The 27,749-nt window shown below is 36.7% G+C and overlaps 2 protein-coding genes across 2 annotated transcripts in view; both read left to right on the plus strand.

Annotated features, from left to right (window-relative positions):
• LOC116623271 (zinc finger protein 345) lies at window positions 1-26,809 on the plus strand. The gene is made up of 3 exons (XM_032390308.1): window positions 1-344; window positions 1,763-1,837; window positions 25,078-26,809. The coding sequence occupies exon 3, from the start codon at window positions 25,157-25,159 to the stop codon at window positions 26,594-26,596; it is 1,440 nt and encodes a 479-aa protein (XP_032246199.1). The 5' UTR covers window positions 1-344; window positions 1,763-1,837; window positions 25,078-25,156; the 3' UTR covers window positions 26,597-26,809.
• Window positions 814-27,749, plus strand: part of LOC116623261 (zinc finger protein 383-like) — a 62,691-nt gene continuing 35,755 nt past the window's right edge. The window contains exons 1-2 of the mRNA XM_032390273.1: window positions 814-917; window positions 1,763-1,837. Of these exons, the coding sequence (XP_032246164.1) occupies window positions 1,805-1,837 (33 nt within the window). The 5' untranslated portion in view covers window positions 814-917; window positions 1,763-1,804. The remainder of the gene's footprint in view (window positions 918-1,762; window positions 1,838-27,749) is intronic.

The raw sequence follows: 27,749 nt of genomic DNA on the forward strand, positions 1-27,749 counted from the left end.
TTTCAAACTCCCCAGGCTGGTTTGGTCACAGATGCTCAGGTCCACATATGGGTTCGTTCTTCTGACAAGGTCCGCAGCAGCCTGACTCAAGAGCATTTTTGTATTCCCAGGGCAAAGCAGAATTCCGAGCACCCTCCAGGGCATTTAAGTGTAGCCAGGCCTCACCTCAGTGCCTAGGGGACACAGCTTACCTTGGCCTGGTCCATCTGGCTATTGGAGAAGTCCAGGACTGCATTTCCCAGGAGGCCGTAGGGCCAAGTATGTTGCAGGGTGAGTCGTCAAAGCCTGAGAGAGCCGCACTGGAGGCTTTGTCAATGAAAAACTGCACCAGGCAAGTTCAACAGGTAAGGAAGATTTTATTAGATTGTCGCAGTGGAGAAGAGAGACTGAACTCGACTCAATATATAACAGTAGCTGGGATTTATATCCAAGGGGCAGGGTGAGGGAGTCAGTGGATAGAAAATTACTAAGAGGAGCTTGGTGAAATAGCAAAAGCAGTGGGATTCTTGCTGAACTAGGGTCAGCAGGTCAAGGACGAGACCCAGTCAAGAAGAGAGCTCAGAGGAGCCTGACTACAGTTTGGTCGACGGAATCCTAGTCAGCTGACACTCGCGGAAGCCCCCGGTGCGCTGCTCAGCGGGAAGACACAGTTTTGTGTGAGTCCAGGCTCTTTGCCACCGGGGAGTCGAGATAGCCAGGAGACCGCGTTTTAGCAACCTGTCGTTACGTCTGTACTACATCTCCCAGATGCCTCTAGGCTCAGTATCCCTCCCGCGAGAACTAGCCCCTCTCCCGAGGAGTGGGCGGGATCTTCTGGCGGCTTGGGGCAAACGGCCTCCGGGCGCTGTGGGAGCTGTCGCATTCGACTTGTTCCAAGTAGAGTAGAGGGGGTGCTGACCCTACCGAAGGAGGCATAGGTGAGGTGGCCCGGAACCCGGGGTTGGGGCCGGCGTGTCTGGAACCTCTGGCCTGTGCGGGGTGTGTAGGGGAGCCAGCTGAGCAGGGGAGATTGTGAGGAGGGTGTGTGTCTAAATGTGACTGTGTCTCTGTCAGTGTGAGCCTGTGTACGGAACTGTGAGGGCGGGGAGGAGGGCTTGATTTGCTGTTATGATTGTTCATGTGTGATGAGGTTTAATTGTGTGACCGGGTTTTTGCGAGTGTAGTGTTCTTTGACCGCGATTGTAAAACTGGGTGTCTTCATGGTGCGTGTGTGTTTATGACCATTTGTTGAACTGTGGGTGTGGGATGCCTTAACTGTGAGATCTGTGATTGTGTTTACCCATGGTGTATGTATTTGTAATATTATTGGTGTAGGGTGCGTGTCAATTCGTTGTTGTCACTGTGTCCCCATGAAGTGTGGCAGTGGGAATGTGAGTGTGTGGGGTGTCTTTGCGATTGTGACTGTGTCTGTTCCCGTGGTGTGTATGCTTGTGTGACCATGTGCAGCCAGTTGTGTTTAGGTTTGGGGGTGCCTGTGTCCCCGTGGTTGAGTTTGTGGGACTGTGTGTCCGTATAGCACTGTAGTGTGGGACGCCTTTGTCTGCCTTTGTGACTCCAGCGCTCTGCTCCCGGGGGACCTCTGTGAGCTCGGGGACACATTCTGCCCAGAACTGCAGTGACCCTGCTCTTGTCTTGATGCCGGTATTGAACAGGACGCCCTAGTCTTGCATGACCTAGACCTACATTTATAGGTGGCGGGCGGTTGGTTGACCTAGGCTCGCAGAAGAACCTGATGTTTCCTGACTCGTTTCTTCTTCCTCAGCTCTGCTTTGCTTGCACAGAGGCTTCCAGAGTGGAGTAAAGAATGGCTGTTGAACATCCACAAGGCTCCTGCAAGGTAGTTTGTGGTTTCCCCTTGTTTCCTGAAATCCCCTTTTCTTTGTCAGGACTTGACTTGCTTTTCTCCTCTTGAAAATTCTTGCCCATCAGGTGATTTGATCCCTGGAATTTCCCCTTTGAGAAAATGTGATTGGCTGCAAACCCTAAGCCCTTACAGGCACCTGATTTTCTCTTACTAATTTGTCAAATGGTTTAATTTTCCTTTATGCTGTCTTTTTTAAAAAATACTATTTCTTTCTATTTATAAAAGTAAGACATGAGTATTTTAAATAATTTCAGAAGTACATCTTTTGAAGAAAATTTCAATTCCCAGCTAAAACCAATGCTAACTTTTTTGTATTTTCTTCCTGGTCTGTTTTATGTATGTATATAAAATGTGATTTTTAAAAATTGAATTCATTCAACATTTACCATTATAACCTACATTTTTACATAAAATTATATTTAAGTATTTTCCCACATGATTTAGCATTTGAAACATTTTTAGAAGTTCATATTTATTTGAATGCCTGTGGCTTTTTTTTTTTTTCTCTCAAATTAGATACAGAAATGGTATATCCTACTCATTTGTGCCATTTAATACATAATTATAAAGACTCACAATAGGGAGTACCTAAGAAATAGAATACAGCCATCTCTAAAGAACCCTCTGTTGTACCCTTCCACAATCACAAACAATTGTGTTCCTCTGGTGATGACCACTGTGATCATTTCTTTGCCTTTCATTAGAACTTTAGTGTATGAATTCCAAAATCATAGGTTTAGTTTATGTGTTTTCTTTGTATGAAAAGACATTCTTTTGTGTCTTTTTTCATAAAAAATATGAGCTTCATTCATGTTTCCTGTAACTACAGTTCATTTTTTTCCATTGCTGAATATATATTATCTTGCATGATAGCATCACAATTTACTGCTTATCCAGTCTACTTTTCATGGATATATGACTTGCTTCCAGTTTTTGACTGTTACAAGCGATGTGACTGTGAATATTTTGCACATATTTTGGTACATGTGTGCTTGCATTTCTTTAGCATATATGCTAAAATTGTGTTTAAATTGCTGAGGGATAGAGTTTGTATGTCTTCAGTTTTACTAGACAATGTCAAACTGTTCTCTAAAGATACTGTGCAAGGGGTGCCTGGGTGGCTCAGTCGGTCTGCCTTTGGCTCAGGTCATGATCCCAGGGTCCTGGGATCGAGCCCCACATCGGGCTCCCTGCTCAGTGAGGAGTCTTCTTCTCCCTCTCCTTCTGTGTGCTCTCTCTCTTTCTCTCAAATAAATAAATAAATAAGTCTTAAAAAAAAAATAAAGATACTGTGCAAGTTTTTACTTGTATCAGCAGTTTATAAAGATTTTTGCTCCACATCCATGCCAGCCCTTGGCATCATCGTACTTTTAAATTTTTGCCAATTTGGTGGATGTCTAATGTTATTAATTACACATTTAATTGATATTTCCTTGATTATCAATGAAACTGAACACAAATTCTTGCCCAACCGGATGTCCTCTTTTGTAAAATGCTTGTTGAAATGTTTTTCCAATTTTTAATTGGGTTGTTTTTCTCTGATTAAAGCAGATATGTGTGTGTGTATATATATATATGTATATGTATATATATATCTTCTGTATAATAGTGACTAAATATTTTCTTCTGCTCTGGCTTGGTTTTTCATTCTGTTGCCTTTTGATGAATAGAGGTTTGGGATTTAAATGTTACAAAATCTTTTTCAGTGGTTAGTGTTTGTTTAAGAAATTTTCTGCTACCTTGAGGTAATGAAAATTTCTTATGTTCTCTTCTAAAAGCTTTCTACTCTTTGGCTTTAACATGTAGGTCTTTACACTACCTGGAATTGATTTCTGTAGGTAGTGATGTAATTTCATTTTATCCCCCATATGGATATCCAGTTGTTCCAGTATCATTTATTGTAAAGTTCATCTTTTCTACACTGATCTGCAGTGCCATTTAGTAAAAATCAAGTGATCATATATGTCTACGTTTATTTCTGGACATTATATTCTGTTCCATTGCTCTATTTTTCTCTCCCTGCAGCAATATCATGATATTTTATTCACTGTGACTTTATAATATTTGGAGCAAGTCATCTTACCTCTTGTTCCTCAAGAGTATCTTGGCTATTTGTGTTCCTCTGCATTTCCATATAAATTTTTTGAAATAGCTTGGTTCCACTCAAGCATCTTTTGTGATTTAGATTGAATTGCATTGTATCTATAATTGTGTGAGTAGAAATTTGGTGAATCTTCTTTTTTTTTTTTTAATTTTTTTATTGTTATGTTAATCCCCATACATTACATCATTAGTTTTAGATATAGTGTTCCATGATTCATTGTTTGTGCATAACACCCAGTGCTCCATGCAGAACGTGCCCTCCTCAATACCCATCACCAGGCTAACCCATCCTCCCAACCCCCTCCCCTCTAGAACCCTCAGTTTGTTTTTCAGAGTCCATCGTCTCTCATGGTTCTTCTCCCCCTCCGATTTCCCCCCCTTCATTCTTCCCCTCCTGCTACATTCTTCTTCTTCTTTTTTTCTTTCTTAACATATATTGCATTATTTGTTTCAGAGGTACAGATCTGAGATTCAACAGTCTTGCACAATTCACAGCGCTTACCAGAACACATACCCTCCCCAGTGTCCATCACCCAGTCACCCCATCCCTCCCACCCCACCCCCCACTCCAGCAACCCTCAGTTTGTTTCCTGAGATTAAGAATTCCTCATATCAGTGAGGTCATATGATACATGTCTTTCTCTGTTTGACTTATTTCGCTCAGCATAATACCCTCCAGTTCCATCCACGTCATTGCAAATGGCAAGATCTTATTCCTTTTGATGGCTGCATAATATTCCATTGTATATATATACCACATCTTCTTTATCCATTCATCTGTTGATGGACATCTTGGCTCTTTCCACAGTTTGGCTATTGTGGACATTGCTGCTATAAACATTGGGGTGCACGTAGCCTTTCGGGTCCCTACTTTTGTATCTTTGGGGTAAATACCCAGTAGTGCAATTGCTGGATCATATGGTAGCTCTATTTTCAACTTTTTGAGGAACCTCCATACTGTTTTCCAGAGTGGCTGCACCAGCTTGCATTCCCACCAACAGTGTAGGAGGGTTCCCCTTTCTCCGCATCCCCGCCAACATCTGTCATTTCCTGACTTGTTAATTTTAGCCATTCTGACTGGTGTGAGGTGGTATCTCATTGAGGTTTTGATTTGGATTTCCCTGATGCCGAGCGATATTGAACACTTTTTCATGTGTCTGTTGGCCATTTGGATGTCTTCTTTGGAAAAATGTCTGTTCATGTCTTCTGCCCATTTCTTGATTGGATTCTTTGTTCTTTTGGTGTTGAGTTTGATGAGTTCTTTATAGATTTTGGATACTAGCCCTTTATCTCATATGTCATTTGCAAATATCTTCTCCCATTCTGTCAGTTGTCTTTTGGTTTTGTTGACTGTTTCCTTTGCTTTGCAAAAGCTTTTTATCTTGATGAAGTCCCAGTAGTTCATTTTTGCCCTTGCTTCCCTTGCCTTTGGCGATGTTTCTAGGAAGAAGTTGCTGCGGCTGAGGTCGAAGAGGTTGCTGCCTGTGTTGTCCTTTAGGATTTTGATGGACTCCTGTCTCACATTGAGGTCTTTCAACCATTTGGAGTCTATTTTTGTGTGTGGTGTTAGGAAATGGTCCAGTTTCATTCTTCTGCATGTGGCTGTCCAATTTTCCCAACAGAAATTTGGTGAATCTTCTAATAACATGAAACTCTCAGTTGTTTTAGTCTTCTTAAGGTTTTCTCAACAAGGTCTTGCTTATCTCCTGTAAATAGTCCTATGCAAATAGGAACCATATAATCCATTGTATAGTATTTCCCTTTTGCATTGACTGCCAGGAATCTGAACACTTTAAATAATGATCAGTCATAGTAATAATTTTAGCCTGTGTTTATGATATTGAGTACCTGTTACCTATGACCATTGTGTATGATTAGAAATTTTTTTTTCTTTAATTCTTAGCCTCCTCAAATACATTTTTGGAAGTAGGGATATAAAAATTAGGTAGGGGGTGCCTGACTGGCTCAGTCAGTGGAGCGTGCAACTCTTTATCTTGGGGTTGTGAGTTCAAGCCCCACGTTGGGTGTAGAAATTACTTAAAATTTAAAAAAAAGGGGGCACCTCGATGGCTCAGTTGGTTAAGCGTCTGCCTTCAGCTCAGGTCATGATCCCAGCGTACTGGGATTGAGCCCCGCATCAGGCAGGGAGCCTGCTTCTCTCTCTCCCTCTGCCTCTCCCCCAGCTTGTGCTCTCACTCTCTCTCTCAAATAAATAAATAAAATCGTTAAAAATTAAAAAAAATAGGTATAGCCTTAGGTACAGATGTAGATATCTATTGTCTAAAATTTTTATTTTAATAACATTCTGGTCCAATCAGTTCTGCTTTTTATGGTACCTTTTACTGTTCTCTCCATATTATATTTCTTTTTTAATTGTCCTTTCCTCTTCCCCCTACCTTCCGCTGTCCTTTGTCAGATAGTTTTTGCCTTTGCATCTTTGCCATCTATTCTCTTTAGTTTAAATATAGGCTTCTTCAGAATAAAAAAAAAAAAAAAGAAACATTATCTCTCAGATTATTTTACCTATGCTAGTCTCTCTGTAACATGGTGTAAAAAGCATGGGCTCTAGTATCAGATGTGGCTTCTGATCTCAGCTGCACCACCTGTGAGCTGTTGAACCTGTAAATGAGAGGTTCTTATTCTCACTTAATGTTGAGAATGAAATAAGATATGTGTAGAACACTTGGTACACATCAGAAGTTCAAGAGATGTTAGCTCCCTTTCTCCTTTACTTCTCATTCTTGGGACCTCTATATCAATTACAGTATAAAGCACTTAACTAAAGGCCTTTTGGTGGTTCCCAAAGGATTTTTTTTTAATTGAGGTACAAATGACATGTAACATTATATTAGTTTCAGAAGTACAAGATAATGATTTGATATTTGTATATATTTTGAAATGACCCCACAGTAAGTCTAGTTAATATCCATCACCATATGCAGTTTTTCTTGTGATGAGGATTTTTTAAGATTTAGTCTATTAGCAACATTGAAATATGCAGTGCAGTATTATTTACTACTCATGACTTATTTGTTTTATAACTGGAAGTTTGTACCTTTTGAACCCCTTTACCCATTTCACACTCCCACCCCCAGTCTCTGGCAACTACCAATCTGTTCTCTATGTCTACGAGCTTGGCTTTTATTTGTTTGTTTAAATTCCACTTATAAGTGAAAGTATATGGTATTTACTTTTATATGACTTACTTCACTTAGCATAATGACCTCAAGGTCCATCCATGTTGTCACAGATGGCAAGATTTCATTCTTTTTTTTTTTTTTTTTTTAAAGATTTTATTTATTTTTATTTGAGAGAGAGAGAATGAGAGAGAGTGAGTACATGAGAGGGGGGAGGGTCAGAGGGAGAAGCAGACTCCCTGCCGAGCAGGGAGCCCGATGCGGGACTCGATCCAGGGACTCCAGGATCATGACCTGAGCCGAAGGCAGTCGCTTAACCAACTGAGCCACCCAGGCACCCCAAGATTTCATTCTTTTTTATGACTGAATAATATTCCGATAATCTTTATTCATCCATTGTTGGTCACTGAGATTGTTTCCGTATCTTGGCTATTGTAAACAATGCTGCAGTGAACATGGGGGTGCATATATCTTTCTGAGTTCGTGTTTTCATTTTCTTTGGATAAATACTCAGAAGTGGAATTGCTGGATCATATGGTATTCTATTTTTAATTTTTTGAGAAACCTCCATACTGTTTTCCATAGTGACTACACCAATTTACATTCCTACCAGCAGGGCAAAAGGGTTCCCTTTTCTCAATATCCTTCTCAACAGATTATTTCTTATCTTTTTGATAATAGCCACTCTAACAGTTGTAAGATGATATCTCATTGTAGTTTTAATTTGCATTTCCCTGATGGTTAGTAATGTTGAGCATCATTTCATGTACTGTTGGTCATCTGTATGTCTTCTTTGTCCATGTTTATTCAGAACTTCTGCCCATTTTTTAAATCAGAATGTTTATTTGCTATTGAGTTGTATTACTTCTTTATATATTTTGGATATTATCATATACTCCTTTATCAGGTATATGATTTGCAAATATTTTCTCCCCTTCAGTAGGTTGCCTTTCTATTTTGTTGATGATTTACTTTGCTATTCAGAAGGTTTGTTTTTTTTTTTTAAAGATTTTATTTATTTATTTATTTGACAGAGAAAGACACAGTGAGAGAGGGAACACAAGCAGGGGTAGTGGGAGAGGGAGAAGCAGGCTTCCCGCTGAGCAGAAAGCCCAGACATGGGGCTCAATCCCAGGACCCTGGGATCATGACCTGAGCCGAAGGCAGATGCTTAACGACTGAGCCACCCAGGCGTCCTATTCAGAAGCTTTTTAGTTTGATATAGTCCACTCATTTATTTTTGCTTTTGTTGCCTTTGCTTGTGGAGGTATATCTAAAAAATCATATCCAAGACCAGTGTCAAGGAGCTAATAGCCTCTGTTTTCTTCTAGGAGTTTTATGGTTTCAGGTTTTATGTTCAAGCCTTTTTGTCCATTTTGAGTTAATTTTTGTATGGTGTAAGATAATAATCATTCTTTTGCATGTGGCTGTCTAGTTTTTCCAACACCATTTATTAAAGAGGCTGTCCTTTCCCTTTTGTATATTTTTGGCTCCTTTGTTGAAATTAATTGGCCATAGTTTATTTCTGGGTTTGTCCGTGGGTTTATTTCTGAGTCTGTATTCTATTCCACTGATCTGTGTGTCTCTTTTTATGCCAATACCATACTGTTTTGATTACTATATCAAAACAATAATTTACTTTAAAATCAGGGAGCATGATGTGTCCAGCTTTATTATCCAAAGGATCTTAGGCAAATTTTGCTCCCCAAATGCTTTGTAAATCATTGAGACCCAGGATTATACATATTAATTCTCTTATATACATAACTTTTAACCCATTTTAAATTTGTTTTGCTGTGTGTTGGGGATCTAAATCATTTTTTTCATTTACTCAGTATTGTTCCAGTGTCTTTTATCTAGTAATAACTTATTTCCTTTTCCATTACTTTGCATTGTCTACTTGGTGCTATATTACTTAAGTAGGTTGTATTATCTAGTAAATATTTAAAAAATTTATGTCTCTGTGCTTGTACCTGTGCCATGTTAAGATCATTTCCTCTTACAAATCTTTGAATACCTGATCAAATATGTCACTTTTTTTCTGAAAATAGCTGTATTCTCTGTTTCTTTCATTACAAAATAATTCTTTATTACAACAAATTTAGAAAATACAGAGAAGCAGAAATAAAAGACAAAGGCCATCTGTAGTCCTATCAATTAAAGACTGCTGTCAAATTGTTAGAGCAAATGCTTAGAATTCTTTCTTTAATGTGATCATACTATGGCCACTGACCTGTAACCCATCTTTATCATGCCAAAATACATTATGAACAACTGACATGCTTTTACGTATTTATCTTTATCATGAGTTGTAATGGTCTCATAATGTTAGCATTTTATCAAGCCCCTTTTGTTGAATATGGTTTGCTTACAAACTATTGCCTTTTTTTTTTTTTAAAGGTTTTATTTATTTATTTGACAGAGAGAGACAGAGTGAGAGAGGAAACACAAGCAGGGGGAATGGGAGAGGGAGAAGCAGGTTTCCCGCTGAGCAGGGAGCCCGATGTGGGCTCAATCCCAGGACCCTGGGATCATAACCTGAGCTGAAGGCAGACGCCCAACAACTGAGCCACCCAGGTGCCCCCAAACTGTTGCTTTTATAAACAGGTATCTCCTTAGCCTGAATGCTAGTGTTTTCCTTTTTTAATTTTATTTTTAGTTAAATCCTAATTATGTATTTTTCTTATAAAAATAATCTATATGTCATGGAGGGGCTCACATCCCATGTGACCACAGTCCCCATTCCCAGGTATCTACCTGAAGTACCCAAAGGTAGCCCCTGTTCTAAGTTAATTATTTATCCTTTTTACCTTTATTCTATGCATTTAAATATATGCACACATGTATATGGTACTGTTTTGCTACATAAAAGTATATCTATATAAAGAGAATAATAAGTATAGGCTGCAAAATGTGGAAAGTAACTACCTTATAGGGTTGGTCCAAGGTTTGAGTTGGTTCATGTAAAATCCTTAGAACAGGATTCTTAGAACGTTCACTCAGAACGTTCACTTAGTGTCAGTCATTTGGTAGTTATTCTTACTATTCTGAAACTTGGTTTTTCATTCTGTGTGAGGAATTGTACACATAAGTATAGAACTACCTCACTTTAATTGCTTCATGTAAGGCCATATTTTGTAGTACTGTGGTATGTTTAATCATTTTCTGGTTTTTAAACATTTAGTTTCATATAGTTATCACTGTGGCAATCACTGTTCCAATAAACATTTATGTATAGGCCTTCTCTAAGGTATATACTGAAAGTGAAATTATGGGGACAATAGAATACACATATTTTAAACTTCAGTTAATATTTACAAGTTAAACTTCACAATAGATTGTTCACTTCATAGTACGCCTAACTCTCTCTGACAGAACCTGTTTCTCCACTTCTAGTTAGTTTACTTATGGCTACATGAGGTGCAAAAAAGAACTTGCATTTTTTTTTTTTAATTTATGCTAGTGATTCTTAACCTTGGTTACTGATGTCTGGGTCATGCCCACAGCGATTCTGATTTAATTCATCTGGGATATGGCCTGAGCATTATCATTTTTAAAAGAGCACCAGATGATTCTAGTATGCACAGTTGTGAATTAATGACTTAAATGCTCGTACAAAGTGACAAGAAAAAACATTGAGATTTAATTGGTCTGAAGTGGGGTTCAAGCTCTAGAATTTTTTGAAAGCTACCCAGTTGATTCTAATTGCAGTCAGAGTTAGGAACCACTGACTTAGGGAAATCATGATTCATTTTCTAGAGCTGAGTACTGTAACTATCAAAAAAAACCAAAACCAAAACCATTCTGTAGCAAGTAGGTAGGGGAGGGATGAGTTTGAAGGAGGCAGGCAACAATATCTGTCATACCTGCGTTCTTGCCAGCAATTAATATTATGAAACTATCATTGTTTGGTCATTTTAGTGGTGTTTTGGGAGAAAACATAAAACATCAGTTTTCATGTTTTATCAGCAGTCTTCATGCTTTTCAAAAGCAAGTTTTGAGTTTTGTGACTTACAAATTTTAAAACTTTTGTATTCTGTTTTTATATCCTTTCCTGCCATTTTGTTACAATATTGAATTCAGATTAGTTTTATTTTATTTTTTGAAGTTTAATGTTATTAATTTTTTCTTTGTAATTTTCTTGTGTCAAGATTTTTAAGAAATATATTGGTCTCCTTTTCACTTCATTTCTAGGTATTTTATATTTCTATTTAGTTTCATATTTAACTTGAGAATTATTTCATAATATGTCTTGTTTTGGATTACTTTTAAATTTTGATTTAATCCAAACTTGCAGTAAACTTACAAGAATAGTACATAATATTCTTGTGTACTCTTTACTCAGATTCACCAACAGTTACTTTTGCCCCATCTGCATGATAATTCCTGTATGTGCTTGTAGTTCTCTCTATATATGCATGTGCCCACACACACATACGCAATGCACACGTTTTACCTGAACTATTTAAGAATAAGTTGTGGAGGGGTGCCTGGGTGGCTGTCGGTTAAGCGTCTGCCTTCAGCTCAGGTCATGATCCCAGGGTCCTGGGATCGAGCCCTGCATTGGGCTCCCTGCTCAGCAGGGAGCCTGCTTCTTCCTCTCCCTCTGGTGCTTCCCCTGCTTGTGTTCTCTCACTCTCTCTGTTAAATAAATAAATAAAATCTTAAAAAAAAATAAGTTGTGGAAATTTCCTTCTTTACTTTTAAACATGTCAGTGTATTATTTTCTCAGAACAAGAATATTCTCTTACATGACCACAGTACACTTATTAAAATAAGAAATTTAAACAATTACAGTACTCTTACTTAACAGTCTATATTCAAGATTTTTCACTGATCCTAATAATGTTTTTTTGTAGTACTCACTGTGCCCTCATCCTCTGTTACCAGGCACTGTCCAGGATACAGTCTAGGATCACACATTGAATTTAGTATCATCTCTCTTTTAGTCTTCTTTAATCTGGAAGAGTTGCAGTGCCAGGATTGTCCGATCATAAGTTTCCATATCTATGTGAGTGTATTCCTGGCTCAGTCTTCTGTGCCATAGTTCTCTAATTTTTTCTCTGTGCCAATGCCACAGTCAGTGAGTATTGTTTCCTAGTAAGTCTTTTTTAAAAAAAAAATTTTTTTTTAAGATTTTATTTATTTATTTGAGAGAGAGAGAATGAGAGACAGAGAGCACAAGAGGGAAAAGGGTCAGAGGATCAGAGGGAGAAGCAGACCCCCCGCTGAGCAGGGAGCCTGATGCTGGACTCCATCCGGGGACTCCAGGATCATGACCTGAGCCGAAGGCAGTCGCTTAACCAACTGAGCCACCCAGGCGCCCTAAAAAAATTTTTTTTTTTAAAGATTTATTTATTTGAAAGACAGAGAATGAGAGAGAGCACATGAGAGGGGGGAGGGTCAGAGGGAGAAGCAGACTCGCTGCTGAGCAGGGAGCCCGATGCGGGACTCGATCCTGGGACTGCAGGATCATGACCTGAGCCTAAGGCAGTCGCTTAACCAACTGAGCCACCTAAGCGCCCGCCTAGTAAGTTGTGACATCTGATAGAGTGAGTCCTTCCAGCTTATTTTTAAGGAGTGTCCCGTAGTCTTCTATATGTAAGTTAGAAAATCATCTTGTCAAGATCCATGAAAAACTTGTGATTTTTGTTACAATTGCAGTAAATGTATAGATTACTCAGGAGAATTGATAGCTTTACAAAATTGATGCTTCCTTTTAATAAGAAATGACATTTCCATGTATTTAGGTGTTGTTTAATATTTCAGTCCACTTTATAATTCTGTTCACATATTATACATTTCTAAGTACTTTGCATTGGTACTATTTGTAATAAAATGTATTTTCATTTTCATATTTTATTTTATTAAAGATTTTTTATTTATTTATTTGACAGAGAGAGAGATAGTGAGAGCAGGAACACAAGCAGGGGGAGTAGGAGAGGGAGAAGCAGGCTTCCCACCAAGCAGGAAGCCTGATGCGGGGCTCGATCCCAGGACCCTAGGACCATGACCTGAACCGAAGGCAGACGCTTAACGACTGAGACATCCAGGCGCCCCTATATTTTATTTTTTTAAAGTAACCTCTGTACTCAATGTGGGGCTCAAACTCATGATCCCAAGATTAAGAGTTGCCTGCCCTACTGACTGAGCCAGCCAGACACCCCTAAATAAAATGTATTTTTCTAACTTTGTTGCTGGTATGTAGAGATGCAGTTGACCTTTGTTTTCTGGTTTATTTCTGAGAGTTCTGCAAAATCTTTTACTAAATATAACAATCTGTTAGAGAATCTTTTGCATTTTTTCCTTGTAGGCAATCATAAGATCTGCAAACATCAGTTTTGTTTCTTGCTTTCCAGTGGTTTATATATTTTACTTGCTATAACTTTTAAGGACATGCACTTAACTTTTTCATCATTTAGTATGTTCTTTCCTGTATTTTGTAGGTACCATTCATCAGTATAAGGAAATTTCCTTCTACTCACAGGTTTTTAAGTTCTTTTTTTTCTGTTTAATAATTGGATGTTGAATTTCATCAAATTATTCTCTGTTTATTGGAGATAATTGTGCTTTTTCTCTTTAATCTCTTAACAAAGTTAATTATGTTAATATATTTTCTAATGTTAAAGGAATCTTCCTTGAATAAAATAAACTTAGTTATAATCTTTTCTTTTTTATTACTTACTGTATTGTTTGCTAGAATTTTGTTTTCAATATTTATATCTATATTCGTAAGTTAAATCAGCCTGAAATTATTCTCTTTTATAGTCATTTTCTTTTTATTATTATTATTTTTTTTTAATTTTATTATGTTATGTTTATAGTCATTTTCTTATTTGGCATCATGGCTATACTAGTTTTAGCAGATAAATTGGGGAATGTACTCTCTTTTTTTTTATTTGAAGTTAAAAGTTTTGTACATTCAGGCATGTATAAAATATATTCTAGGTTTGAATTTAGTAGAGTGTATTCCCCCCAGGTCTCCAAGAGATGAGAAGATAAATGTGACATATGGAGCACTGTCTTTATTGCCCATCAGTGTACCTTCAACAACACAGTGCTATGTCCAGGAGACCATGAAATATGCCCAGGAGGGTGTCCTTTATATATAACATGACTACTTCTTGCAAAAAGACAAAGGAAAGTGTAGTAAGCTCTAATAATTTTCTAAATACTCATCTTGCCTTTTTTTAAAAAAAAATAAAGGATAATTCTTTAAAGTATATTATACAAATAGACTGGGTTAAGTTGGCTGTGCTTTTCTCTGAAAAGCAAAAAAAAAAAGATCAAATACATCATAATATGATGCTAATTTAAAACTAGATCAATCTCTGTTCACTGATTATTGTATAATCAGATGGGACCTTTGGGAAGGATAAGACATTTGAGAGCCTTACTAGCTGAACCAATGAACACCAACTGATTTTTCTGAGTTCTATAGATCTAGGAGCACCTGGCTGCTCAGTCAGAAGAGCATGAGACTCTTGATCTTGGGGCTGTGAGTTTGAGTTGTTGAGTGTAGAGATTGCTTAAATAAATAAAGTTTTTTAAAAAGTTACATAGATCTAGGTCTCTGGGACAGAAGCCAACAGTAATGACCCATTACAACTTCAGGCAATGTATTTTTAACTCTAGAGATACAGCACCATTTATAGAGAATAACCTCTTTTGGCTCTTATTGGTGCAGTCAGAAAGAGGAGTTTAGAGACATCCAAGAAAGATGACTTACCTCAGGAGGAATTTGTGTCTCTGTTTCTCAAATCATATATAGATTTTGAACATAAAAGAAGAATGTCGTACTCCCTTCCCCAATATTGGTATGCTTGTCATATATTGCCACTTATGTTTATGTTAAATCATTTTATAAAGTTGTGATATCTTAAAACAATAAGATTTAAAATGAAATTCTGATACAATTATAATAGAGAATCAGGAGCAAAAAAGTAATAGGTTATCTGACAATTCACTGGATGAAATGTCCAACATAACACTTTATTTGATTTTGTGGACTTACACAAAATAACTGTATAGCATAATAAGATAGGGATAATTGATAAATGAAAATGCCATTTCTTGAGCTTTATTATGTGCAAGGTACTATATGTAGCACCTTAGAAACTGATAATTTTTTTGCCAATATTCTATAGAGGAGGAAACTGAGTTTTAGTGGGGCAAATAATTTACCCAAGGATGTAAGTGTTGGGACCTAGATTTTAGGACCTGGATTGAAAGCTGGGTTTGTCAGACTTCAGAGCCAATGATCTTAACCAAGATAGTTTGGATCTAAATCTCCAGGAAAGATAAAAAAATAAAATTAGCTAACATATATATCATGGACAAAATGGAAGTTTATTCTCACTTAGGGAAAGGCAGTTTTCTTGAATTGTCTCAAACTCTTCTTTTCAGTTGTACTAAGAAAAGCGAGATTAGTCTCGCTAAATAGTGCTGTACACGTACAATGATTCTTACTTAAACAACACACACACACATATATATGTGGATATATAATTTGTGTATATATACTTTGATGGGGGGGTTAGTTGGATTCTCCAAGGAATCAGAACCGATGGGAAATATATAAATATATAATAAGGAATTATGTCATGCAATAATGTTATTTTCACTGCTGCATGCTATTTCATTTCAATAGCTGTATGACTATATCGTACTTTACTTTATCCAATATATATTTTTTGTGGATATTGGGGTTTTCATCTATTTGCTCTTAATAGAAACTGTTGCTGCTATCAACATTCTAGTGTATGTTTTTCCTAGGAGTGTAATTGCTGAATCATAGGAATATGTATATTAACCTAAATAATACCAAACTGTTTCAGAGTGGTTCTGAGATTCTGTTTCTAACAATGTATGTTTACCTACTGCTTCACATCTTTGCCAAGATTTGGAATCCTTACACTTTTTATCCGATGTATTTATAGTGATCTGTCATTATGGTTTTAATTTACAATATCTTAATTAGTAATGAAACAGCATCTTTTCATTCCAGTTTTCTTTTGGCTTCTTTTTTTCAAAGGTTTTTCTTGTTTAGGTGAATTCACATAATAGTTAACCATTTTAAAGTATACAATTCAGTTGTAGTTAGTGTAAATTCCATGGTATTTAACCTGTCTTCACAATGTTGTGCATACATCAGATCTCTCTAGTTTCAAAATTTTCTTCACCCCATAAAACACCCTTAGCTGTTTGAAGCACAAAACCTTTAACTTTGATGAATTAAAATGTATTTTTTTATTATTTGTACTTTGAAAAGTACAAGAAATACTTACCAAGTACTTGTAATAGTATAATTACTAAGAATATATTGCCAAATCCAAGGTCATAAAGATTTATAAATCCCTGTGTTTTCTTAAAAGAGTTTGATATAGGGGCGCCTTGGTGGCTCAGTTGGTTAAGTGTCTGCCTTCAGCTCAGGTCATGATCCCGGGGTCCTGGGAGCGAGCCCCGTGTTGGGCTTCCTGCTCATCGGGGAGCTTGCTTCTCCCTCTCCCTCTGCCCCTCCACCCTGCTTGTGCTCTCTCTTTCTCTCGCACTCTCTGTCTCTCTCTCTCAAATAAATAAATAAAATCTTAAAAAAAAGTTTTATGGGTTAGCTCTTATATTTAGGCTATTGATCCATTTTGGCTTAATTTTTTTAATGTTAAGCCAATTTTTATGAAAGAGGGCTTTACATTTTTTAAAATTCTAGTACAATTAACATACAGTGTTATATTAGTTTCAGGTGTACAATATAGTGATTCAACAATTCTATACATTACTCAGTGCTCATCACAATAAGTATACTGTTAATCCCTTTCAGATATTTCATCCATCCCCCTACTGACCTCTCCCCCGATAATCACCAGTTTGTTCTGTATATTTGAGTCTTTTTTTGTTTGTCTTTTTTTCTTTCTTTGTTTTGTTTCTTAAATTCCACATATGAGTGAAATCATATGGTATTTGTTTTTGACTGACTTATTTCACCTAGCATTATACTCTCTAGATCCATCCATGTTGTTGCAAATGGCAAGATTTTATTCTTTTTTATGGCTGAGTAATATTCCATATATATATATATATATATCACATCTTTATCCATTCATCTATTTTTTTTTAAAGATTTTATTTATTTATTTGACAGAGAAGGAGAGAGAGAGCACACAAGCAGAGGCAGAGGGAGAGGGAGAAGCAGACTCCCCACCGAGCAGGGAGCCTGATGCGGGACTCGATCCCAGGACCCTGGGATCATGACCTGAGCCAAAGGCAGACGCTTAACGACTGAGCCACCCAGGCACCCCTGTCCATTCATCTATTGATGGACATTTGGGTTGCTTCTATAATTTGGCTATTGTAAATAATGCTGCAGTAAACATAGGAGTGCATAGATCTTATTTTTCCTTTTCTTTTTTATTTTTTTTAATTTAAATTCAATTAGTTAACATATAATGTATCATTGGTTTCAGAGGTAGAGGTCAGTGATTATGTATCAGTCTTATGTAATACCCAGTGCTCATTACATCATGTGCCCTCCTTAATGTCCATCACCCAGTTACCTCACCCCCCACCCTGTCCCCTCCAGCACCCCTGTTTGTTTCCTATGAATAAGAGTCTCTTTGGTTTGTCTCCCTCTCTGATTTTGTCTTGTTTTATTTTTTCCTCTCTTCCCCTATGATCCTCTGTTTTGTTTCTTAAATTCCACATACAAGTGAGGTCATATGATAATTGTCTTTCTCTGATTGACTTATTTCATTTAGCATAATACCCTCAAGTTCTATCCACGTCATTGCAAATGGCAAGATTTCAATTTTTTTCATGGCTGAGTAGTATTCCATAGTGTGTGTATATCACATCTTCTTTATCCATTCATCTTGTTGATGGACATCTGGGCTATTGTGGACATTGCTGCTATAAACATTGGGGTACAGGTGCCCCTCCGGATCATTACATTTGTATCTTTGGGGTAAATACCCAGTAGTGCAATTGCTGGGTCATAGGGTAGCTCTATTTTCAACTTTTTTTTTTTTTTAAAGATTTTATTTATTTGACAGAGAGAGATAGTGAGAGCAGGAACACAAGCAGGGGAGTGGGAGAGGGAGAAGCAGACTTCCCGCGGAGCAGGGAGCCCGATGCGGGGCTTGATCCCAGGACCCTGGGATCATGACCTGAGCCGAAGGCAGACGCTTAACAACTGAGCCACCCAGGCACCCCTATTTTCAACTTCTTGAGGAACCTCCATACTGTTTTCTGGAGTGGCTGCACCAGCTTGCATTCCCACCAACAGTGTACGAGGGTTCCCCTTTCTCTGCGTCCTTGCCAACATCTGTCCTTTCCTGACTTGTTAATTTTAGACATTCTGACTAGTGTGAGGTGATAGATCTTTTTGAATTAGTGTTTTCATATTCTTTGGTTAAATACCCAGTAGCGAAATTACTGAATCATAGGGTCATTCTACTTTTAATTTTTTTGAGGCATCTTCATACTGTTTCCCACAGTGTCTGCACAGTTTGCGTTCCCACCAACAGTGCCCGAAGGTTCCTTTTTCTCCACATCCTCGCTAACACTTGTTGTTTCTTTTTTACTGATTCTAGCTATTCTGACAGGTGTGAGATGATATCTCATTGTGGTTTTCACTTGCATTTCCCTGATGATGAGTGATGTTGAGCATCTTTTCATGTGTCTGTTGGCCATCTATAAGTCTTCTTTAGAGAAATGTCTGTTCATGGGTTCTGCCCAATTTTTAATTGGATTATTTTGTTTTGGGGTGTTGAGTTGTGTAAGTCCTTTATATATTTTGGATACTAGCCCTTTATTGGTTATGTCATTTGAACATATCTTCTTCCATTCAGTAGGTTGTCTTTTAGTTCTCTTGATTGTTTACTTTGCTGTTATTTTGATGTAGTTTATTTTTGCTTTTATTTTCCTTGCCTCAGGAGATAAGCATCATGAAAAATGTTGCTGTGGCTGATGTTGGAGAAATTATGCTTGTTCTCTCTTCTAGGATTTTTATGGTTTCTGGTCTCACATTTAGGTCCTTAATCCATGTTGAGTTTATTTTTGTGTATAGGTTAAGAAAGTGGGTCCAGTTTCATGAGTTAATTTTTTATATGAAGTGAGATTGAGGGTTTGACTTCATTCTTTTGCATATGTTTATCCAGTTGTCCTAGCACCATTTGTTAAAGAAATGTTTCTTTCCCCCTTGAATGGACTTGTCATCCTGTTGAAAATCAATTGGTCATAGGCATTTAGGTTTATTTCTAGGTTCTCAGTTCTATCCCATTGGTTTATATATCTATGCTAGTTGTGTCAGTATCACAATATTTTGATTACTATAACTTTTTGTTAGTAAGTTTTGAAATCAGGAGGTAATCTTCATACTTTGTTTTTCTTTTGCAATATTGTTTGGCTATTCAGGGCCCATTCCATGTGAATTTGAGGATCATCTTTTCATTTCTCCAAAAACGCCATTGAAATTTTGATAGAGGTTGCGGTGAATCTGCAGATTGCTTTGAGTTTTGCCATCTTTTAACACTACTAAGTTTTCCAGTCCATGCATGTAGGATATTATTCTGTTTTAACCCCAAGTGGTTACTTCAGTTGAATTCTGTCACTAACCACCCTGAGTTAGTGTCAGACTCCACAGGTTTTAACTGTTTACTCTCCCTTCTTTAGACCAGCTGGCTACAAATCTGGTTGGGAAGAAAAAGAAAGACTTCCCCCTCCCACCAAGTTTAATAAGTTTACTAGAATAACTCTTAGAATTCAGGAAAGCACTATACTCAAAATTAAAGTTTTATTATAAATAATAAGGATATAAATCAGGAGTAGATGAAGAGATACGTAAGCAAAGTTGGGAAGGAACCCAAATACAGTTTCTGTAGAATTTCCTTGTGGAATTAGAGTACATTACCTTTCTGGTTCATCAGTGTGTTCATCAGCCAGAAAGTTCTACAGAGCTTCAGTGTCCAGACTTTTTATTGGGGTTCCATTATGTGGCATGAATGATTAATCATTGGCTGCATGATTGAACTCAATCTCCAGTTTCACTCCCCTCTTCCAGAGGTTGGGTTGACCACCTCCAGTGCTCAAGCTCCCTACACAGGCACACCATGAGTTACATCATTAGCACAAACTCAGGTGTGAGCCAATAACAAAGACACTTCTATCACTTGGGAAATTCCAAGGGTTTTAGAAACTATGATCTAGAAACCTGGGACAAAGACCACACAAATTCTTTATTATATAACAGATATCTTCTTATTTATTTAGTGGTTCCTTTTCTCTTGGATCATTTAGCTTCTTATTAATGATTTGAAAAAGATCTTTATATTTTGGATACTAGGTTTTTGATAACTATTTTATAAATATCTTCTCCCATTATAAGGCTTATTTCTTTACCCTTTATCATGGATTTATTCATAACTGAGGTATGAGTCATGTGTACTTTGTTCTACAACTTTATTTTCTAAGTAATTAATATTGCCTGTTTTTTAAGGGAGGGTGATTCCTGGTTGTCCATATAACTATCTCTAATTTATACTCAAAGTCTTTCAGAAAATAAATTTTTGGTAAATCTGTCAGGTTCCTGAGTTTAGACAGCCCTCCTACAATCCTTTGTTCTTTTCTGCCAACTATTATTTTAAATTTTGCCTTTTTGAATTCTGTGTTCATCTACTGTGTTGAGTTTTTATTTCTTGGATTTCATGTCTTCTTGTTTTTTGACTGACTCCAAGAAAACTTCAATTGTCAAAATCGGTTTTGGGGTGCCTGGGTGACTCGGTTAAGCGTCTACCTTCAGCTCAGGTCATGATTCCAGGGTCCTAGGATTGAGCCCTGTGTTAAGCTCCTGGCTCAATGGGGAGTCTGCTTCTCCCTCTCCCTCTGTCCCTCCCACTACCCCTCCACTAGTGCACACACACACTCTCTCTCTCAAAGTCTTTTATAAAAATTGGTTTTTGATATAGGTGGCATATAAGAATGGATGAATGTGTTAAACTTGTGAGTTCTAGTATATCTGAAAAGGGCTTTTTCACCCAGTACATTGGTTCTTTTGCAGGATAGGAATTCTACGTGAAATTACTTTTCTTTAGAATTTTGTAGTTATGACTTCTGGCTTAGAATATTGAGAACTCCAAAGCCATTTTCATTCCTGCATTTTTATTTATGCCCTATTTTTAATCTTTGGAACCTTTTATGGTCTTTTCTTTGTTCCTCGTGTCCTGGAACCCAATGTAACATCTATGTTGGTGTGAATCATTTTTATTCTTTATTCTAGGTATCAAGTGAGTCCATTGAATGTGGAGATTCATGTCCTTCAAGTCTGGAAAATTTCTTAAATACTACTTTCTAAAACAATCTGTAATTTCTGTTTTCTTTGAAAATTATCTAATATACAGCAAAATTGAAAGAATATTCCAGTGTACCCTATATACCCTATTTAGTCATCACCTAAAATTGCCAATTGTTAACATTTTGCCACATTTGCTCTTTCTAAACACACACGCACACACATATTCCCCACCCCCCAGAATCATCTTGTATAATAAGTTGTATTATACATCTTGTATAATAAGCTGGGGACTGTGGACATTTTACCCTTAATACTTTTGGCATGCATTTCCTAGGTATAAGGACATTTTTCCAGACAATAACAATGACATAGCAAATCTGAAAATTTACATTAACTCATTAATATCACCTCAAACATTTCATGTTCAAGTATTTCCAGTGGTTCCCAAAAAAGTTTTCTTTAGCTGGTGTAATGTTTTTTGTTCATTTACTTGGTCACTTGTTTGTTTGATCTAGGATCCAATCAAGATTCATGTATTGTTTTAGATGTTGCGTCTCTTTAGTCTCTTTTAATCTAGAACAGGCTTTCATTTTTTGTTTGTTTGTTTGTTTAATATGACACTGAATGTTTTAGACAATTCAGGACAGTTGTCTTATAGATTGTCTTAACAACCTCCATTTGTCTGATGGCTTTCTCATGGAAATCGGAGGCTTAGATTCAGCTTAAGTATTTGGCAAGCATAGGATGTAGGATGGTGTACCTTTTATTGCATTACATTGGGAGACACAGGTTGTTGCACTATTGGTGATGCCCAGTTTTTTTAACTTAAGGTTAAAGGTGGTGAATACTAAATCTTCCCAGTATAAAGGTATATTTTTCCCTTTACAATTAGTAAATAGCCTGTGGAGTGATACTATGAGACCAGTGAGTATCCGTTTTCTCAACAACCATTCACTTTCTGGTTTTAGGATTTACTGAGAATCCTTGCCTGAATTAGTGTTTAGATTAGATTAGATTGGTGTTTTCAAAATGATAATTTTCAGATTTCTTGATTCCTTCTAGCACCCTGCCTGACACTTGGCAGATGCTTAGCACACTTTTAAAAATGTTCTCTTTCCATTAGATATTGAGCTGCCTTGCATGACCTTCCAATTTTCATTCGTTTTCCAATTCCATATCTTCTTGTACTTTCTAAAGAGATTTTTCATTTATCTTTTAATCTTTGTAATTATTTGTTTTTATTCCCACTTTATATTTTCATTTCCTAAGATTCTTTCTTTATCTCATTCCTTTTATGTCATCCTATTTTTCTACCATGTAAAATAACTTCTCACGTCCCTCTTAGGATATTAATAGTGGTTTCTGAAATTTTTCTTGTTTTCTTATGTAGTTTCTCTTCTACGTTCTTTGGGGTTTGTTTATTTAATCTTTTTTTACATATAGGTTTTCCTTAAATATGTGATGGTATTTGCCTCTCTGTAGTTTAGAGCAGACATTATGAACCTGACTTAACTTTTTGTATGCCAACTGGTAAATTTCCGTAAGTACATAGTGCCCCCATTTTTTAAGCCTTTCTGGGGGTTCTGCAGCATAAATCCTCCTCCTCTGGGTTTTCTTTACTTTTTGAGTTAGGTTTCATCATTCTTTGGTTTGTTAAGTTAGTCATCATTTATTTTTCGAACTTCAGAAGTTTTGTTGCTTCTATCTCCTCCTTAATTCTCTTTGCCTGAGCATTTGGTCCTTTTTTAAAAATCCATTTCATTGGTTTTAGTGAAGCTTTTAAAAGGACAGGAAAAACTGCATGTGATCCACTTGTCCTCTTTGAGAGAAAGTATTCTCTTTCTAGAGAAATCTTGTTTTTACATGTTTATTTTTAAGGATAATGATTTTTGAAACTAATTTATTATATTAGGCATTCATTAAATGTATCTTGATCTTTTTGCATGTGCCAGAATTCAAGTCGATTAAAGTAATAGACCTTGGTTATCCTTCCTTCCTGAAGGCTGGCTCTACTGTAGCAGACAAACATTAAGCAAACATTCAAATATGAAGTTTGCAATTGTAGGAGACAAATGTGTAATCAACCCTTACCAGAACAAAATACAAAGAATGGAAGGAAAAAAAGGGGGAAAAGTGCTTTGAGAGGTAATGGTGGGATGTGCATAATTAAGATTGAGTATTCAGAAAAGATCTTTATTAGGATATGCCACGTAGCAGAGACCTGAACAATGTCTAGGAACTGGTAAGGCCAAGAGTATGGACTAATATGTAGGGTAGATGAAATCATTTTGTGTATGTGTGTGGGGGGGAAGTATTACAGTTTAGTGCATTTAAAAAACTGAGAAGACCAGTGTAGCTATAACTTATTGTTGAGGGGAGAGAGGTATCAGGTTGAAGAGGCAGGCAGGAGGCAGATTACTGAGGAATTGTTAAGACCAAGTTAAGGAATACAGATCTTATCCTAAGGACAATGGGGAATCACTGAAGCATTTTTAACAGAACAGTGCCAGGCTGAATATCACTCTGGCTGCTAAGGGTGTAAAACTGGAAGGGCAGTCAGCTAAATAAAATGCTGCTTTTGTGCCCAAATAAAAGACAATCTTGGCCTGGATCATCTGTTGACAGTGGAGATGGAAAGAACAATTTCAGGACATATTTAGGCCTACCCCAAACAATCTTGCTGTGTAAGTGTTATAAGAGGAGAATGGAGCTCAGATGTTTTCACCTTTGGGGTTTGATGTATTTGCTCAAGGACTTAATTGATATTTTTAAATCCATTCTTTTTCCTAGTCTTTTTTCTGATCTTCCAAAGGTCTTCCAAAATAATAGCTACTAAACACTGTGGCAGTTACTTTATACAACTACATAAATATATTTTGTGTGATTTCAGAATCATTCAATAATCATTGGAGCTGGGGTTCAGAATACTTATCTGTTTGCATCCTTGCAGTCTGCCAATAGTATCACATTACCTCTATCTGCTCTTTCCTTCTCTCAGACTTTAAAACTAGATTCTCAATTACAGTAGCTTTTGCTGAGTCCCCTTTTTTGTTCTCCCAAGCTTAGCCTCATAGACTTCCTAGGCAAATGTGGATTTTATGAAATGGCATAAATAAGCCACATTCTAACCACCATAGATTCTTCCTTCTGCAGTGCTCATTCATCACATTAATCTTTCATCAGGATACTGCTATATCTGGAGTAACAGTCTCTTCTATTTCCTTCAGATTATATGCAATTTATGTTTGTTACTTGATTATTTATCCTAGATTTTTCCTTCTAGTTGTAGTTTCTTAATGCTCCAAACAACCCTAAGAAATGAGTTAAATGGTAATTACCCTCATTTTAAAATGTATATGACACTAGATTTATTCTATAACAAAATTGGGGTAGAGCCTAGATGTCTTTATATTTATCAAGCTCCCTGTGTTTGAAGGGGATTTTTATTTAAATCACTATTTAGGAACAACTGACTAATCTGTTTTCCTAAATATCTCCTTCACCTTCCAGTGTGACTTCTTTTTACTTTGCTTTTCAATTGATCAAATTGCCCAATCATATTTGAGAACGGTATAAGCTACTCACTTTTTATGAAAATTAGTTTCAGTTAAGTCTTTTCATTTCTATTAAAGTTTTTTTTCTCCCAGAACACAAAAAAAGTGAATGTTTGCTTTTATATTTTCTTTCAGACTGTGAATCAAGGTTGAGACCAAGAAATTATTTCTGAAAAAGGATATTTATGGAATAGAATCATCCTGATGAGAGATAATGGAAAGACTTATAAAAAACAGCATTGAGTGTTCAAGTTTCAGAGGTGATTGGGAATGTAAAAGCCAGTTTGGGAGAAAACAGGAATCTCAGGAAGGACATTTCAGTCAAATGATATTTACTTCTGAAGACATGCCCACTTTCAATACCCAGCATCAGAGAATACATACTGATGAGAAACTCCTTGAATGTAAGGAATGTGGGAAGGATTTTAGTTTTGTATCGGTCCTTATTCGACATCAGCGAATTCATACTGGTGAGAAACCTTATGAATGTAAAGAATGTGGCAAGGCCTTTGGTAGTGGTGCAAACCTTGCTTACCATCAAAGAATTCATACTGGTGAGAAGCCTTATGAATGTAGTGAATGTGGAAAGGCCTTTGGTAGTGGCTCAAACCTTACTCATCATCAGAGAATTCATACTGGTGAGAAACCATATGAATGTAAAGAATGCGGGAAAGCCTTTAGTTTTGGATCAGGCCTTATTCGACATCAGATAATTCACAGTGGTGAAAAGCCTTATGAGTGTAAGGAATGTGGGAAGTCCTTTAGTTTTGAATCAGCCCTTACTCGGCATCACAGAATTCATACAGGTGAGAAACCTTATGAATGTAAGGATTGTGGGAAGGCCTTTGGCAGTGGTTCAAACCTTACTCAACATCGAAGGATTCATACTGGTGAGAAACCTTATGAATGTAAAGCATGTGGAATGGCTTTTAGTAGTGGTTCGGCCCTTACTCGGCATCAGAGAATTCATACTGGTGAAAAACCATATATATGTAATGAATGTGGGAAGGCTTTTAGTTTTGGATCAGCCCTTACTCGACATCAAAGAATTCACACTGGTGAGAAACCTTATGTATGTAAGGAATGTGGGAAGGCTTTTAATAGTGGCTCAGATCTCACTCAACATCAGAGAATTCACACTGGTGAGAAACCCTATGAGTGTAAGGATTGTGAGAAGGCCTTTAGAAGTGGTTCAAAACTTATTCAGCATCAAAGAATGCACACTGGTGAGAAACCCTATGAGTGTAAGGAATGTGGGAAGGCCTTTAGTAGTTGTTCAGACCTTACTCAACATCAGAGAATTCATACTGGTGAGAAACCTTACGAATGTAAAGAATGTGGCAAGGCCTTTGGTAGTGGCTCAAAACTTATCCAACACCAGCTAATTCACACTGGTGAAAAACCGTATGAATGTAAAGAATGTGGAAAGTCCTTCAGTAGTGGTTCAGCTCTTAACCGGCACCAGAGAATACACACTGGTGAAAAACCCTATGAATGTAAGGAATGTGGGAAGAATTTTGGTACTGGCTCAAGCCTTACTCAACATCAGAAAATTCATAGTGGTGAGAAACTTTATGAATGTAAGGAATGTGGAAAGGCTTTTGGGAGGGGTTCAGAGATTCAGCAACATAAAAAAAATCATAGTGGTGAGTAGCTCTGTGATTTGGAAATTTATGTTAGAATTATGTGGTTAAGGAAGGACACATAAGAAAACTCTTATTAGGGAGTGTCACTACAAATGTAACTAAAGTACAAATGCCTTACTTGTGCTTTACCACTTCATCTGAGAGAATTTATACAGGAAAAGAAAAACCATTCTGAAGAACTCTATCTATATTCATTCTTTCATTATTTTTAGAAAATTCATACTTGTGAATATTAAAAATTAAAAAACTGCTTATTGTATTTTGCCTTTATTTTAAACATCAAAAAATTCATTTGGGGGCTCACCCTGCTACTTTTGTTTACTGATCCATCTCAAAATTATTTTAAATTATTTATTGAGGGTCTAAATTTGTCCCTCCCTGTTTCTCATTTGAATACCATTTATTTAATAACCATATCTATTTTTGTATTTTTTATTGCCTGTTTGATGGTGAGTTATATTTTTATACATATGAAGCATGGATATCAGGTCAGTCTTCGTTTTCTAAATTTGCATATCTGTGTATCTGTGTTCCATTTTGTTTGTGTTGTTACTGTTACTTTTAAGTATCCTTTAATATCTTGTGGATCTGTATCTTTTGTTTTGGAATACTGTTTTACTTTACTTTTATAAAGTCTATACTCTTTTTGCAAAACAGTTCTTCTCTATATTAATGTAGATATGAACAAAAATAGTTATCTGTAATCATACCAACCATAGACAATCACTGTCGAACTTTTGTAGCAAACCCTTTAAGACTATGTCATGGTTTTTGAAAGAAAGTGTGATTATGCTATACTATAATCAGCCTTTAATATTCTTTGTAAATATATTGTTACTCTTCTATTGGCTTGAAGGTATTCACCTGTCTTTTTCAAGCCCCTATTTTGTCAAATATGGAAAATTTTGCCATTATAAAGAGTTACCTTGATGACTTCTTTTAAATGTGTCTTTATTTTTTATTGTTCATTTCAGAGAAAATGTATGGGGTCTTTTCTGCTTTTAAAGATTTATACCATAATGTATAAGCTCTGCTTCCCTTGACCAACATTCATGACCCTAGTTATTTCCCCAATGTTAACCAACTTACTTATTCTTCCAGATCCTTTTATATGCATATATAATGTGCTTATGGTAATGTGGGCATAATTAGCTCATTTCA

The sequence above is a fragment of the Phoca vitulina genome, unplaced genomic scaffold (assembly GCF_004348235.1).
Source record: "Phoca vitulina isolate PV1807 unplaced genomic scaffold, GSC_HSeal_1.0 scaffold58, whole genome shotgun sequence".
Lineage (NCBI taxonomy): Eukaryota > Metazoa > Chordata > Mammalia > Carnivora > Phocidae > Phoca > Phoca vitulina.